Source organism: Phyllobates terribilis, unplaced genomic scaffold (genome assembly GCF_046119375.1).
Source record: "Phyllobates terribilis strain yellow unplaced genomic scaffold, ASM4611937v1 Scaffold_1__5_contigs__length_1240528914, whole genome shotgun sequence".
In the NCBI taxonomy this organism is placed as follows: Eukaryota; Metazoa; Chordata; class Amphibia; order Anura; family Dendrobatidae; genus Phyllobates; species Phyllobates terribilis.
The window spans coordinates 503314306-503326832 of record NW_027362761.1 but is presented as its reverse complement, the minus strand read 5'-3'; the positions used below and the strand labels follow the sequence as shown (position 1 = coordinate 503326832).

The following is a 12527-nucleotide window of genomic DNA, read 5'->3' as shown; positions in this document are numbered from 1 at the left end:
TGGTTGGAACCAAAGATCTCAAATTTGGACTCATCAGACCAAAGCTCAGATTTCCACTGGTCTAATGTCCATTCCTTGTGTTCTTTAGCCCAAACAAGTCTCTTCTGCTTGTTGCCTGTCCTTAGCAGTGGTTTCCTAGCAGCTATTTTACCATGAAGGCCTGCTGCACAAAGTCTCCTCTTAACAGTTGTTGTAGAGATGTGTCTGCTGCTAGAACTCTGTGTGGCATTGACCTGGTCTCTAATCTGAGCTGCTGTTAACCTGCGATTTCTGAGGCTGGTGACTCGGATAAACTTATTCTCAGAAGCAGAGGTGACTCTTGGTCTTCCTTTCCTGGGGCGGTCCTCATGTGAGCCAGTTTCTTTGTAGCGCTTGACGGTTTTTGCAACTGCACTTGGGGACACTTTTAAAAGTTTGCCCAATTTTTCGGACTGACTGACCTTAATTTCTTAAAGTAATGATGGCCACTCGTTTTTCTTTACTTAGCTGCTTTTATCTTGCCATAATACAAATTCTAACAGTCTATTCAGTAGGACTATCAGCTGTATATCCACCAGACTTCTGCACAACACAACTGATGGTCCCAACCCCATTTATAAGGCAATAAATCTCACTTATTAAACCTGACAGGGCACACCTGTGAAGTGAAAACCATTTCCGGTGACTACCTCTTGAAGCTCATCAAGAGAATGCCAAGAGTGTGCAAAGCAGTCGTGAAAGCAAAAGGTGGCTACTTTGAAGAGCCAAGAATATAAGACATATTTTCAATTGTTTCACACTTTTTTGTTAAGTATATAATTTCACATGTGTTAATTCATAGTTTTGATGCCTTCAGTGTGAATGTACAATTTTCATAGTCATGAAAATACCTTCTCATTTAAAGATTTTTCTGTATGTCCAAACTTTTGGTCTGTACTGTGTATGTAAAGATCTGAGGTTGTGGGTTGTAAGTAATCACCTAGGCAGGTTAACGATGCAACAATATTTTATTGATCTCAGCCATGGTAATAAAGCAATTCCAGGTAAATGGCCAAAATACAATTATCTCAGTCCTCAAATTCCCAATCTGGGTTCAGTAGTTCCACTGGCTTTGTATAAGGCCATACTCACTGTCTCCCAACTTTTGGTTGGCCCACAGATTTTGTATCTCCAGCCAGTATAGTCTGTAGCCACAGTCCATGATCCTTTGGACCGCAGATAAAACGAATGAAGAATATTCTAGAAGCCTTCATCTGAGACTGCATGTAAGACCCCCTGTGGTGACGGCTCCACTGTGTCTACAATCTACACACACATAATGAGATTATTGGCTATTGGAACAATGGTTAGATACTCCTGAGATACAGATATTCTGAGATTCAGATTAGTGGAATGCTGGACATTTTACAAGTAAATTTTACATACTGACAAGTTAGCAGAACTATATAAAACATAAGAAGTAAATCACTAATAAAACACAATAATAATATTAACAAAAATGGTGGTCTGTTTCTGGAAAAGTATCATAGTCTTTAGTAAGTGGGCAGCTCCTCACAAAATATATATATATATATGTATATACACACAGTACAGACCAAAAGTTTGGACACACCTTCTCATTTAAATATTTTTCTGTATTATGACTTTGAAAATTGTACATTCACACTGAAGGCATCAAAACTATGAATTAACACATGTGGAATTATATACTTAACAAAAAAGTGTGAAACAACTGAAAATATGTCTTATATTCTAGGTTCTTCAAAGTATCCACCTTTTGCTTTGATGACTGCTTTGCACACTTTTGGCATTCTCTTGATGAGCTTCAAGAGGTAGTCACCGGAAATGGTCTTCACTTCACAGGTGTGCCCTGTCAGGTTTAATAAGTGGGATTTCTTGCCTTATAAATGGGGTTGGGACCATCAGTTGTGTTGTGCAGAAGTCAGGTGGATACACAGCTGATAGTCCTACTGAATAGACTGTTAGAATTTGTATTATGGCAAGAAAAAAGCAGCTAAGTAAAGAACAACGAGTGGCCATCATTACTTTAAGAAATGAAGGTCAGTCAGTGCGAAGCATGGAGGAGGAGGTGTGATGGTGTGGGGGTGCTTTGCTGGTGACACTATTGGGGAGTTATTCAAAATTGAAGGCATACTGAACCAGCATGGCTACCACAGCATCTTGCAGCAGCATGCTATTCCATCCGGTTTGCGTTTAGTTGGACCATCATTTATTTTTCAACAGGACAACGACCCCAAACACACCTCCAGGCTGTGTAAGGGCTATTTGACCAAGAAGGAGAGTGATGGGGTGCTACCCCAGATGACCTGGCCTCCACAGTCACCAGACCTGAACCCAATCGAGATGGTTTGGGGTGAGCTGGACCGCAGGGTGAAGGCAAAAGGGCCAACAAGTGCTACGCATCTCTGGGAACTCCTTCAAAATTGTTGGAAGACCATTTCCGGTGACTACCTCTTGAAGCTCATCAAGAGAATGCCAAGAGTGTGCAAAGCAGTCATCAAAGCTAAAGGTGGCTACTTTGAAGAACCTAGAATATAAGACATATTTTCAGTTGTTTCACACTTTTTTGTTAAGTATATAATTCCACATGTGTTAATTCATAGTTTTGATGCCTTCAGTGTGAATGTACAATTTTCAAAGTCATGAAAATACAGAAAAAAAATCTTTAAATGAGAAGGTGTGTCCAAACTTTTGGTCTGTACTGTATATAATGTGTGTGTATGTATGAGTGTGAACATATTTGTTTTTGGTTCACGTTTATTACTGCAATTGTAAAGGATAGGAAAATCAATCGGGCTCTATAAAGGGTTATTCTCCAAATAATCAAGTTATCTGCGATCCATAGGATTCTGAGAACAAGGCTCTGCAGTCTCGCCCTGAATGGACCAGAGTTGTGCATACATGGTCTCTGCTCTATTCATTATCTATAGAGCTGCTGAGCACTGCACTCGGCTATTTCCATCAGTTCCATAGACAATGAATAGAGCAGAAGTCAAGCATGCACCCCTCCAATCCATTCATGGCTGAGCTGCAGAGTCCTGTTGTCAGGATTGCTGGGGGTCCCAGTGGTCAGTCCCCCAACAATCAGTAATTATCCCTTATCAGGACTGGGGATAACTTGATTTATTTGGGGAATAACTCTTTAAGATCAAATGGCCTCTGTTCAGCATATTCTCCATGATGCATATGTTGAACAGTTGCATCCTATGGTTGCAACATCCACTGTCAAAAAAAAATGTAATATTTTAAGTACAGAATAGTGGAGTACAATATTCCATACTTTTATTTGTAGCTTACTATCAGATACTAGACAGTATAGATACAGACATATAATTTAATATAATATATACATGGTTGGCTCAGCAGAACAGAATCCTAACATAGATGTTGCCTGTTGCTCAGAGCCCAAGTCTCTGGGGTCCCATGGCCAGACTGCCCTCATCATAAGCAGCATGCCGAGCAGGGAGAATGGCCCAGACGTATTTCTTGCACAGGGGCCCCAAGCTGTCAGTGTCCACTCCTGAATGTTATATAAGAGCAGTAAAATGCATATGGCCCAACGGCCTAATTTAAATATGTAATAAAGGATGATAAACCTTGAATTAATTCAAGATCAAGTATGATGCCAACAAAAGTGCCTCCCCTAACACAGTATGATACCCCCGCAGTGAATTCCTCCACAGTAACCTTCACGCGCACGGTATGATGACCCTACTGTACCGCCCCCAGCAAAGTATGGTGGCCTTAACACAGTATGATGCCCCAACTGTGATCCCCACAAAGTATAATGGGCCACCCATAGCACTACATATAGTACAATGGGCCCCACATAGTCCTCTATACAGAATAATGGGTCCCACATAGTCCTCCATGCAGAATAATGGGTCCCACATAGTCCTCCATACAGAATAATGGGCCCCACATAGTCCTCCATATAGAATAATGGGCCCCACATAGTCCTCCATACAGAATAATGGGCCCCACATAGTCCTCCAGACAGAATAATGGGCCCCACATAGTCCTCATTACAGTATTATGGGCCCAACAGAGTTCGCCATACAGTATTATGGGCCTCACATCGTCCTCCATATAGAATAATGGGCCCCACGTAGTCCTCCATATAGTATAATGGCCACATATAGTCCTCCATACAGTATAATGGGCCCCACATAGTCCTCCATACAGAATAATGGGCCCCACATAGTCTTCGATACAGTATAATGGGCCCCACATAGTCCTCCATACAGAATAATGGGCCACACATAGTCCTCCATACAGTATAATGGGGAATCGGTCCCGGGGTCGAGGGCCAAAATTAAATCACCCTTTGAGCCAGAGTTTCACATGTGTGAATAAAATTATATAATTTTTCATATTATAGAACCATTTCAATTGATTTAGGAGGAAACAGGATTACGGCATGCATTGATTAATTTTAGAGAATCTCGGGTTAATACAAGTAATCCAGTGTTATCACTATAATGGAAGTGTAAATCCAGCCATAGTCTTCTCTTATCTACAGTACATAGTTATGGATGGAGCATCTCTACTTAGGCTGATGTCTTGCTGAACCTAAGTTGGTTGCTGTATGGCGCATCCTCCACCCCATACAGTAAATGTGACTATACACGTCTAATGTATAAGTCACTGTACTTAATGTCCTTCATTATGCTGTCCTGCCTGTAAATTCAGAGCCCCATTTTCTTTCTGTCTAAAATGGCTACTGCAGAGGTATGGGGAGCACTCTGGAAAGTCTGAACAAATGCTTCTGTCTTATTTGCCAAGTCACAAACACCCCAACGTTGATCCATCCTACACCAGTGGTAAGGCAGGCAAGGCCTGGATCAGACTTTCCACCGCGCCCCAATTACTTTTACAGTAGTCGCAAGGAGAAACGGGACACCTGCGTGACAGATATAGTTCGTGGCAGCAGAACCGAGGACATTAGGTTTGGTGACTATACATTAGAAGTGTATAATCATGTTTATCCACTTAGTAACAAAGCCTAAATGGATCTTAATGACTGGCCAACTTTTTTGTTTTTGCCTCTCCTCCTTTTCAACAGCCTTTTTTTTCTTCATTTTTTTCATTGATATGGCGGCATGAGGATTTGTTTTATATGGGATAAACTGTTTTCTCTTTTTAGCACTGTTTTAGATACATATAAATTACCATAAATTGCACAAATGCCTCAAAAAAAGCTATTTTTTATTCATATTTTTTTACGTTTCACACCAAATAACCTGTTGAATGAATTCTCCACGTTATTACAGTCATGTAGATACTTGGTATGTGTCTTTTTTTTCTATATGTATGCATATTTTATGCAAACATCTGATTTTTCTTTTTTTTGTCATGGGGACTTTTTAATTTTTTTTCAAGATGTTTTATATGTGTACATATTTTTTAAAATAATTTGGCCCCCAAGAAATCATAAAACCTCTCTGGAGAACATAATTTTTTTTAATTGCTCAGTTTTTCAACTGTAACTACATCCATAGGCAGCTCTGCTTTGTTGGGCAGAGACAAGGCAATCATATGATCGCCAGATACAACAGCTGCATAGCGCTCGTTGAGTGCTTTAAAAAAAGACACATTTGGTAATAAACCACTTCTATCTTCCCCCCAGGTTCCCTAGCTGTATATAATATAAAGCTGGAGACAGATAAATGAGGATCTACCACAGGTGATGGATACCGTTCACCAGGGATGGACTGGCCCACCAGAAAACCGGAGAATCCTTCGGTGGGACCTAGCTTCTCCTTCAGGAGACTTCATAGTGCAAACCTTGCAGCTACTATGGGGCTCTTGAGTGGGGGAGAAAGGTGGGCCCTCAGAATCAAATCCTCTGGTGGGCCCAATGTTCTTCTGTCTGACACTGCATTCACCCCCTACTTTTCTGTATGTTGTGACCTCTGCACCGAGCTAGATGGCTCTCCCATGAAATTGTTAAGATAGAAGAAGAAAATTTATACAATTCAAAATTTAAAGTAAAAATAAATTACAAAATGTATTCTGTTTTTTTTCTAAAGTTCAACTCTTAACATCTCCTCTTCTCCCCCCACCCCACCCAAAGTTTGTGATGGCTGAAGGAACTTTTTTTTTATATGGCAGAATAAACCCTCCTCCTGCAATATTGTACCAAGCATATTATAAGAATAATGAAGATCAATGCAGCAACGGTAGTTATGATGATATACGTAAGAGGAAATCCACAAGTTATTGACACTTCCGTCAGCTCTTTACCAGCCAGTGAGGGTGGCGATCCACACGTGGTATATGTCTTTTCTAGAAAGATCTTTTCCTGCTGTTTATACCAGGTTAGAAATTCTATGTTTGAGCACGAACAGTCAATTGGATTGTAACTTAAATTGATGGTGGTTTTATTTGATATATTCTGCACTAAATCAATAGGAATAGTTGAGATCATGTTAAAGGCAAAATTTAAGGACACTCCACTCAGGTTTCCAAAAGCATTTGTAGCGAAGGAAGTTAATTTGTTGTGACTAAGATCAACAGATTTCAAGTTCCCCAGATTCTGCAAGGCTTGTTTCTCTATGACTTCAAGGTCACAGTTCGATAGTATCAAGGTTTCCAGTTGTAGAACCTTGGAAAACAGGTTTTCACTTTTGAGAATCCGGTTATGAAAAGAATTTCCATCCAAATTTAGGTAAAGTAGTTTGATCAGACCCTCAAAAATCTTTATATAGCTGTTGTTCACATGGCTATAAGTTAAGTTCAATGTCCTCAGATCTGCTAAATTGCTGAAAGGACTTGATGATCCATCAATTAACAAATGGACCTTTGAGAGATCTAAAACTTCCAGCTGTTTATTCACATGAAATGCCGGACTCTCTAACTGGAGTGGTGCTCCAAAACTGAGATTCAGGTGCAAGAGACTATGTAGACCACTAAACTGAGCATTGCAACATGATGCTATATGAAAGTCATTGTGGCTCAAGTCTAAGTATTTCAGAACGGATAAACGCTCTAAGCATTTGTTCCCTAAGCCCCAACTGTCCTGATTTCCAACTATGTGTAAGTGTGTGAGCAATGGGAAACTGTCTGAGCTTATATTACAAAGACTGGAAAAAACGTTTTTATTTAAAATAAGTTCCTTCACGACATTGGGTTGGCTCACATGTGGAAGGGAATGAAGGTACATGGACGTGAGATCCAGTTTTTCAATCTTGGTCAAACAGGAGAAGGATTCCTTTGAGTCTTCAGAGAGTTGCCTATACTGTAGACTGAGCTCCTTTACAGAAATATTACAGAGTCCAGCCAGACTACTTGAAAGTAAATCAATATCGGCAGTAATGTCACTAAATGTGCCAATACTCAAGGTGTGTGTGTTCAACCCATTAAGGCCACTTAAAAGTGAAGAAACATCTGTATTCCATGCACAGCCAGTAAGATCCAAGTGATTGAAGTCACTATGGCTGAATGAATTGGGCTCAATGTATTTAATATTGTTTCCTTTCAGAATTAAAGTCAAATTTTTAATTTGGTTTAGGAATTTAGACTCTTCTACAGATATTGTGTTTATTTGGTTTAATGCAAAGTTTACCAAGGTCAAGTTTTGAAATGTAGTATCTTCAGGAAATCTTATGGAAGATATGAAATTACCTCCCAAATGCAGAGTCACTAGACTATTTAAGGTTTTTAAGGGAATCAATGTTAAGTCTGGTATGTAGGTTTCTTGCAAGTATAAATGTTCAAGGGAGGTTGCTCCTAGGAATGCAATATCTGCAATGTATATTATAGGGTTTCCAGTGAGTATAACTGTATTAAGCCTTGCATTGTTCCAAAAGGCGTTATTGTATATCCAGTTAATGCCGCACCTGTAAAATAGTGAAGAAATAGAATCCTTAGCTTGAGAGGAGGAACAAATTTAAAACAATGTGTGTACCCTTTTGAATTTTAAACTTTTCCAGATTGACAAATATAGAAATAGATGACCCTGCCCCCAAGGGTTTAAAATCTACAAGAGGTATTGGATAGGAGACAGGTGATGGTAAAAGTTGCACTTATGTCAGTGTGGTGGCCTGAGGGTTTTTGGAAGTTGTTGGCTTTTCAGAAAAGGTATGTTTTCAGGTTGTCTTAAAAGGTTTCAAAAGTGGGAGAGAATGTGGCCAGTTTTATTAGAAAGTCTTAGAATATGGAGGATGCAAAGGAGAAATGTTAGCAATGAATGTATTTAAAGCAAACTAGAACAGACTGAGGTCTTGAGAGGATCGATTAGCTGTTAGGAGAAGATCAAGTCAGAGATATATAGAGAGGACTAGCATGGACAGGAGCTGTGCGAATTCCCTGAGTTTTGGGATCCCTGGCATTCAGTTTGATTTGCCAGTCTGGTGTGACTTCATCTGTGTGGCACGGAGGTGACCTTTCACTAGCCCGGCTGATCATAAGTAGAGAATGCGATCGTGGAGGATAAGGGAATTCGCGCAGTTCCTGTCCACGGCCAGAGAACACTGACCTGGTTGCGCAAAGTGATCCGCTCATCTAAAGTAGTCAAGGGACTGGTGGAAGGCAAAGACAGGATTAGGAGGAGAGAGGCGAATTAATGCACAAGAAGAGTTGAGGGTGGATTATAAGGGTGCAAGAGTGTTGGAATCAGGGTTAAAGTGAAGTAATGTAATGGTAGTCTAGGTGTGAGATGAGGGCATACACATAACATTTTTGTTGACTTAAAATTTGGCAAACAGCGGATTCAATAGATGTTTTAGTTGGAGCGTGGATAAGGTGGAAGGTCATCCCAATGCAGCTGATCTGTAAAACTGGGGAACATGTTGAGCCATTGACTGTGATTGAATGAGCTTGTGAGAAAATAATGACTTTAGTTTTGCGTTTTCGAACACAAGAGGGTATAGCTGATGTACTCTCTGGAAACCATGTGCTAAACCCTATGGAATTCTATGAACTGTAGCAGGCCAAAGGTATAATATACTTTCCATATCAATTCCAGATGACTTCAACATCAAAGAACCATCTTTGTGATATCAATAATGCCCCACTAATGGAATTGGTTATCTTGATGACACCTCCTCCACTATTAAAACCATTATCAAATAAACAATAAAATTACAATCCAAATAAATTATAAAAAGTTTTCCTAAAATGTTTTACCTTGATAAATCTATGTATTCCAGGTTTTCGAAACGACTGAACATCCAGGAATACAAGGAAAACAGTGAGTTAAAGCTGAAATCCAGAATCTCTGTGCTGCTGGGTATAACGTTAGGGATCTCCTGCAGTCCTAGACCATCACAGCTGTAGCTTCTATTGGCAATAACCTGAAAATCAGATCAAATAAATGATGCACAAATATGAGAATAAAAGATTAGTGAGTGCAACATAAATATATGTAGTAAGACTACTAAGCCCAATATAAATGCAATATGGCAGCTTAGAGTATAGTGTGACTGGACTGGGTGAAGTCCATTGTGCATCTGATTGGAGTTGCAGGTAGGATGTTCATATTGATCCAGAATTCTCTTGGTTTTATTATTATTATTATTTATTTATATCGCGCCATTGATTTCATGGTGCTGTACATAAGAAGGGGTTACATACCAAATACAGATATCACTTACAGTAAATGAACTAACAATGATAGACTGGTACAGAGGGAGGAGGACCCTGCCCTTGCGGGCTTACATTCTACAGTTTTACTTTTTAGAAATGTTTTCCCTTTAGTAGCTTGTATTACTTTTTTATCTTCATACAATTCTCACCTAGTATACACCAATTACTGATAAATGTTAGAAAAAAATCCAATAATGTAAGGATTATAAAAGTCCAATTTGATCATAGTTTTAAGGTTGGAAAAAAGACAAGTTCATCGATTTAAACTTATGAGAAAGAGGAAAATCCCATAAGGCAGATGCTAATTGCCCCTTATTAGGGAAAAACGTTCTAAAATAAGTGATGAATTTGGAAATCTGCGGCTATAACCCATGGGTACTGATACATTGCGTATTGTGATGGTACAGTACTCAACCATCCTGAACCACTGATTTCATTTGACCACCCTTCCCAATATTTGATGTATTGCCTATATTCTCTGACAGGTCATATGAAAAGAATTTGTCAACCTTTAGAAGTATTTGTCCTCTACATAGGAAGCTAAATAAGTCTGAAATTCTGTGCTAATTAATATATTTATTAATGTTGGAGTACAGTACAGAGCTCCAAATCCGGTGCATAGATGTCCGGTGCATAGATAGGTGCAGAAGCTGTCTACTGGGCACGGCCTCACTCCGTATCCTAGTATTGAGCAAAGCCGCGCCCTGTCTAGTGACCCAGCCGTCCAGTGGACGTGGCTTCGCTCTATGCAAGTGTATGGAGCAAGGCCGCGCACACTAGACAGCTTCTGCCCTGGAGTATGCATATCGCATACATCACCGCTGTTCCCGGCTCAGAAACCTGCAAATCCTCGCAGAGCAAAGTGCGTGCGCTGCTGGGATTCATAAGTCTGCAGTGTCACAGATTGACTGCAGACTTTTTTTTATTTTATACCGGACAACTCCTTTTATGCATTCTGTATACCAGCGAACCCCTTGAACATCCTTTTTTGAAAACCGTGTGAATTGATACAGACCAAGTATGTGAGCGGCTACTGTCACATATTCATAGATAAATAAAATGGGAAGTAGATTTTTATTTTTATTTTAGTCTAGACCACTTTATTACTTTTACATATAAGTGGTAAATCCAATTTGTGGAGACATTTGTGTGCTTGTTCCACTTTTTCCTTTTTGAAAACCCCTCTTGGATGATTTCTTCGTATCTTCCCCCTTTGATCATGATTACTCATTAATCTTGTGAACGGCTTAATTGTATTAAGATATTAATAACACTTGTGGGAAAAAAAAGTTAATGAAACATCTGTCTGTGATTGATGATGTGAGTTTCATCCATGCGTTGAGGGATTTGTGTAGAAGTGACAGGTGGTTGTCATCCATATGTGCTCTCTAAGGTCTAGTGACTGAGTACATACATTACGTAGAACGGTCTATCATGGGTCTACTATATTCTTGCTTTACCATGTGTTAGGAGTTTCTGGTGACAAGCTGAGGGTTGCACTTTTGCAATAGATGAAGGGTGACAGGTTGAAGATATCAAATATTGGGTATGGAGTCAGATATATGCATAAGTAAGAATACACCTGTGTGTGCGTTTATATAAATGTGTGTGTGTGTGTGTATATATATATATATATATATATATATATATATATATATATATATATACACAGTGCTCAGCATAAAGAAGTACATTTCCTTCGAAAACTAAGATTCTAATCAATACCTCACTGAATACAAGAACAATTTCCAAAATTTGGACAAGATTGAGTTTCATAGAACATTTTTTTTAACCAGCAACATGAAAGTAAGGTTAATAATATAACTTTCTTTACAAAATCTCCAGTTTTACTCAAATTTAGTTGATGCAATAATGAATACACCCCACATGAAAAACTACTTCATCTAGTATTTTGTGCGACCTCCATGATTTTTAAGGACGGCACCAAGTCTTCTAGGTATGGAATGAACAAACTGGTAACATTGCGACATCTATCTTTTTTCATTCTTCAAGAACGACCTCTTTTAGAGCCTGGATGCTGGGTGGAGAGTGCTGCTCACCTTGTATCTTCAGGATTCTCCATAGGTGTTTAGGTTGAGTTCAGATCAGGAGACACTTGGCCACTGAATCACTTTTGCCATGTTCTACTTCAGTGAGATATTGATTAAAATCTTAGTTTTCAAAGGGGGTGTACTCATTTTTTCCGAGCACTGTATATATGTATATATATATATATATATATATATATGTGTGTATATATGCATGTGTGGATCTATATACAAATGAATGATCCTACATATTCTCCCCTTCTTGCCTGTTGTTATTACAGTAAGCACAACCTACCATATACTAAATATACAGTTGCTATATCTTGCAGTGTAAAAGGTATACAGTTTAATGTAAAATAAGTACCAATTAGACCTCTCTTTTCTCATAGTCATTGCCTGTTTCATGGTACGTACCTCAGAACAGGTCGGTTCTACTGATTGTGCAGATTCTTCTGAGAGCGATGGATAAAATACAAGCAAAAAAAGAAAGCAAACAGAAAAAGCCATTGTCAGGATGCAGAAGTGTGAGAGCAGTGCTTACTTCTCTATATAAAGGAAGGAAAATCTGCCGTCTGGAAGAAAAGTCATTGCTGAACGTTTCCTGATATCTGACCAATTGCAGCCGAGCACAAAATACTGCCTTCTCCATAATGGAGAAATTGCCTTGTTGGAAACCATCATAAAGCTTCTGAAACTTGAGACTTTGTACCATATCACAGCTTTATCCCCCAATCTCATCAACAATGGGTTGGAACTAAATTCACTCCTCACTAGGAGATGTACTCCAACCCCTTCCTGATGGGCAATTATGTTTTGTGGGATGATTAGTTTTAAATGACACCATTCATTTTACCATATAATTACTGAAACATGGAAAACAGAAATCAAATG

At 39.1% G+C, this 12527-nt stretch overlaps 1 protein-coding gene across 1 annotated transcript; it reads right to left on the bottom strand.

The window, feature by feature from the left end:
• Positions 1-5400: 5400 nt before the first annotated feature.
• CD180 (CD180 molecule) lies at positions 5401-12214 on the bottom strand. Its single transcript, XM_073680204.1, has 3 exons — positions 12051-12214; positions 9130-9296; positions 5401-7841 (listed from the first exon to the last, which is right to left on the bottom strand). Exons 1-3 carry the CDS (start codon positions 12141-12143, stop codon positions 6104-6106), a joined length of 1998 nt encoding a protein of 665 aa, XP_073536305.1. The 5' UTR covers positions 12144-12214; the 3' UTR covers positions 5401-6103.
• Between the last annotated feature and the right edge of the window lie 313 nt (positions 12215-12527).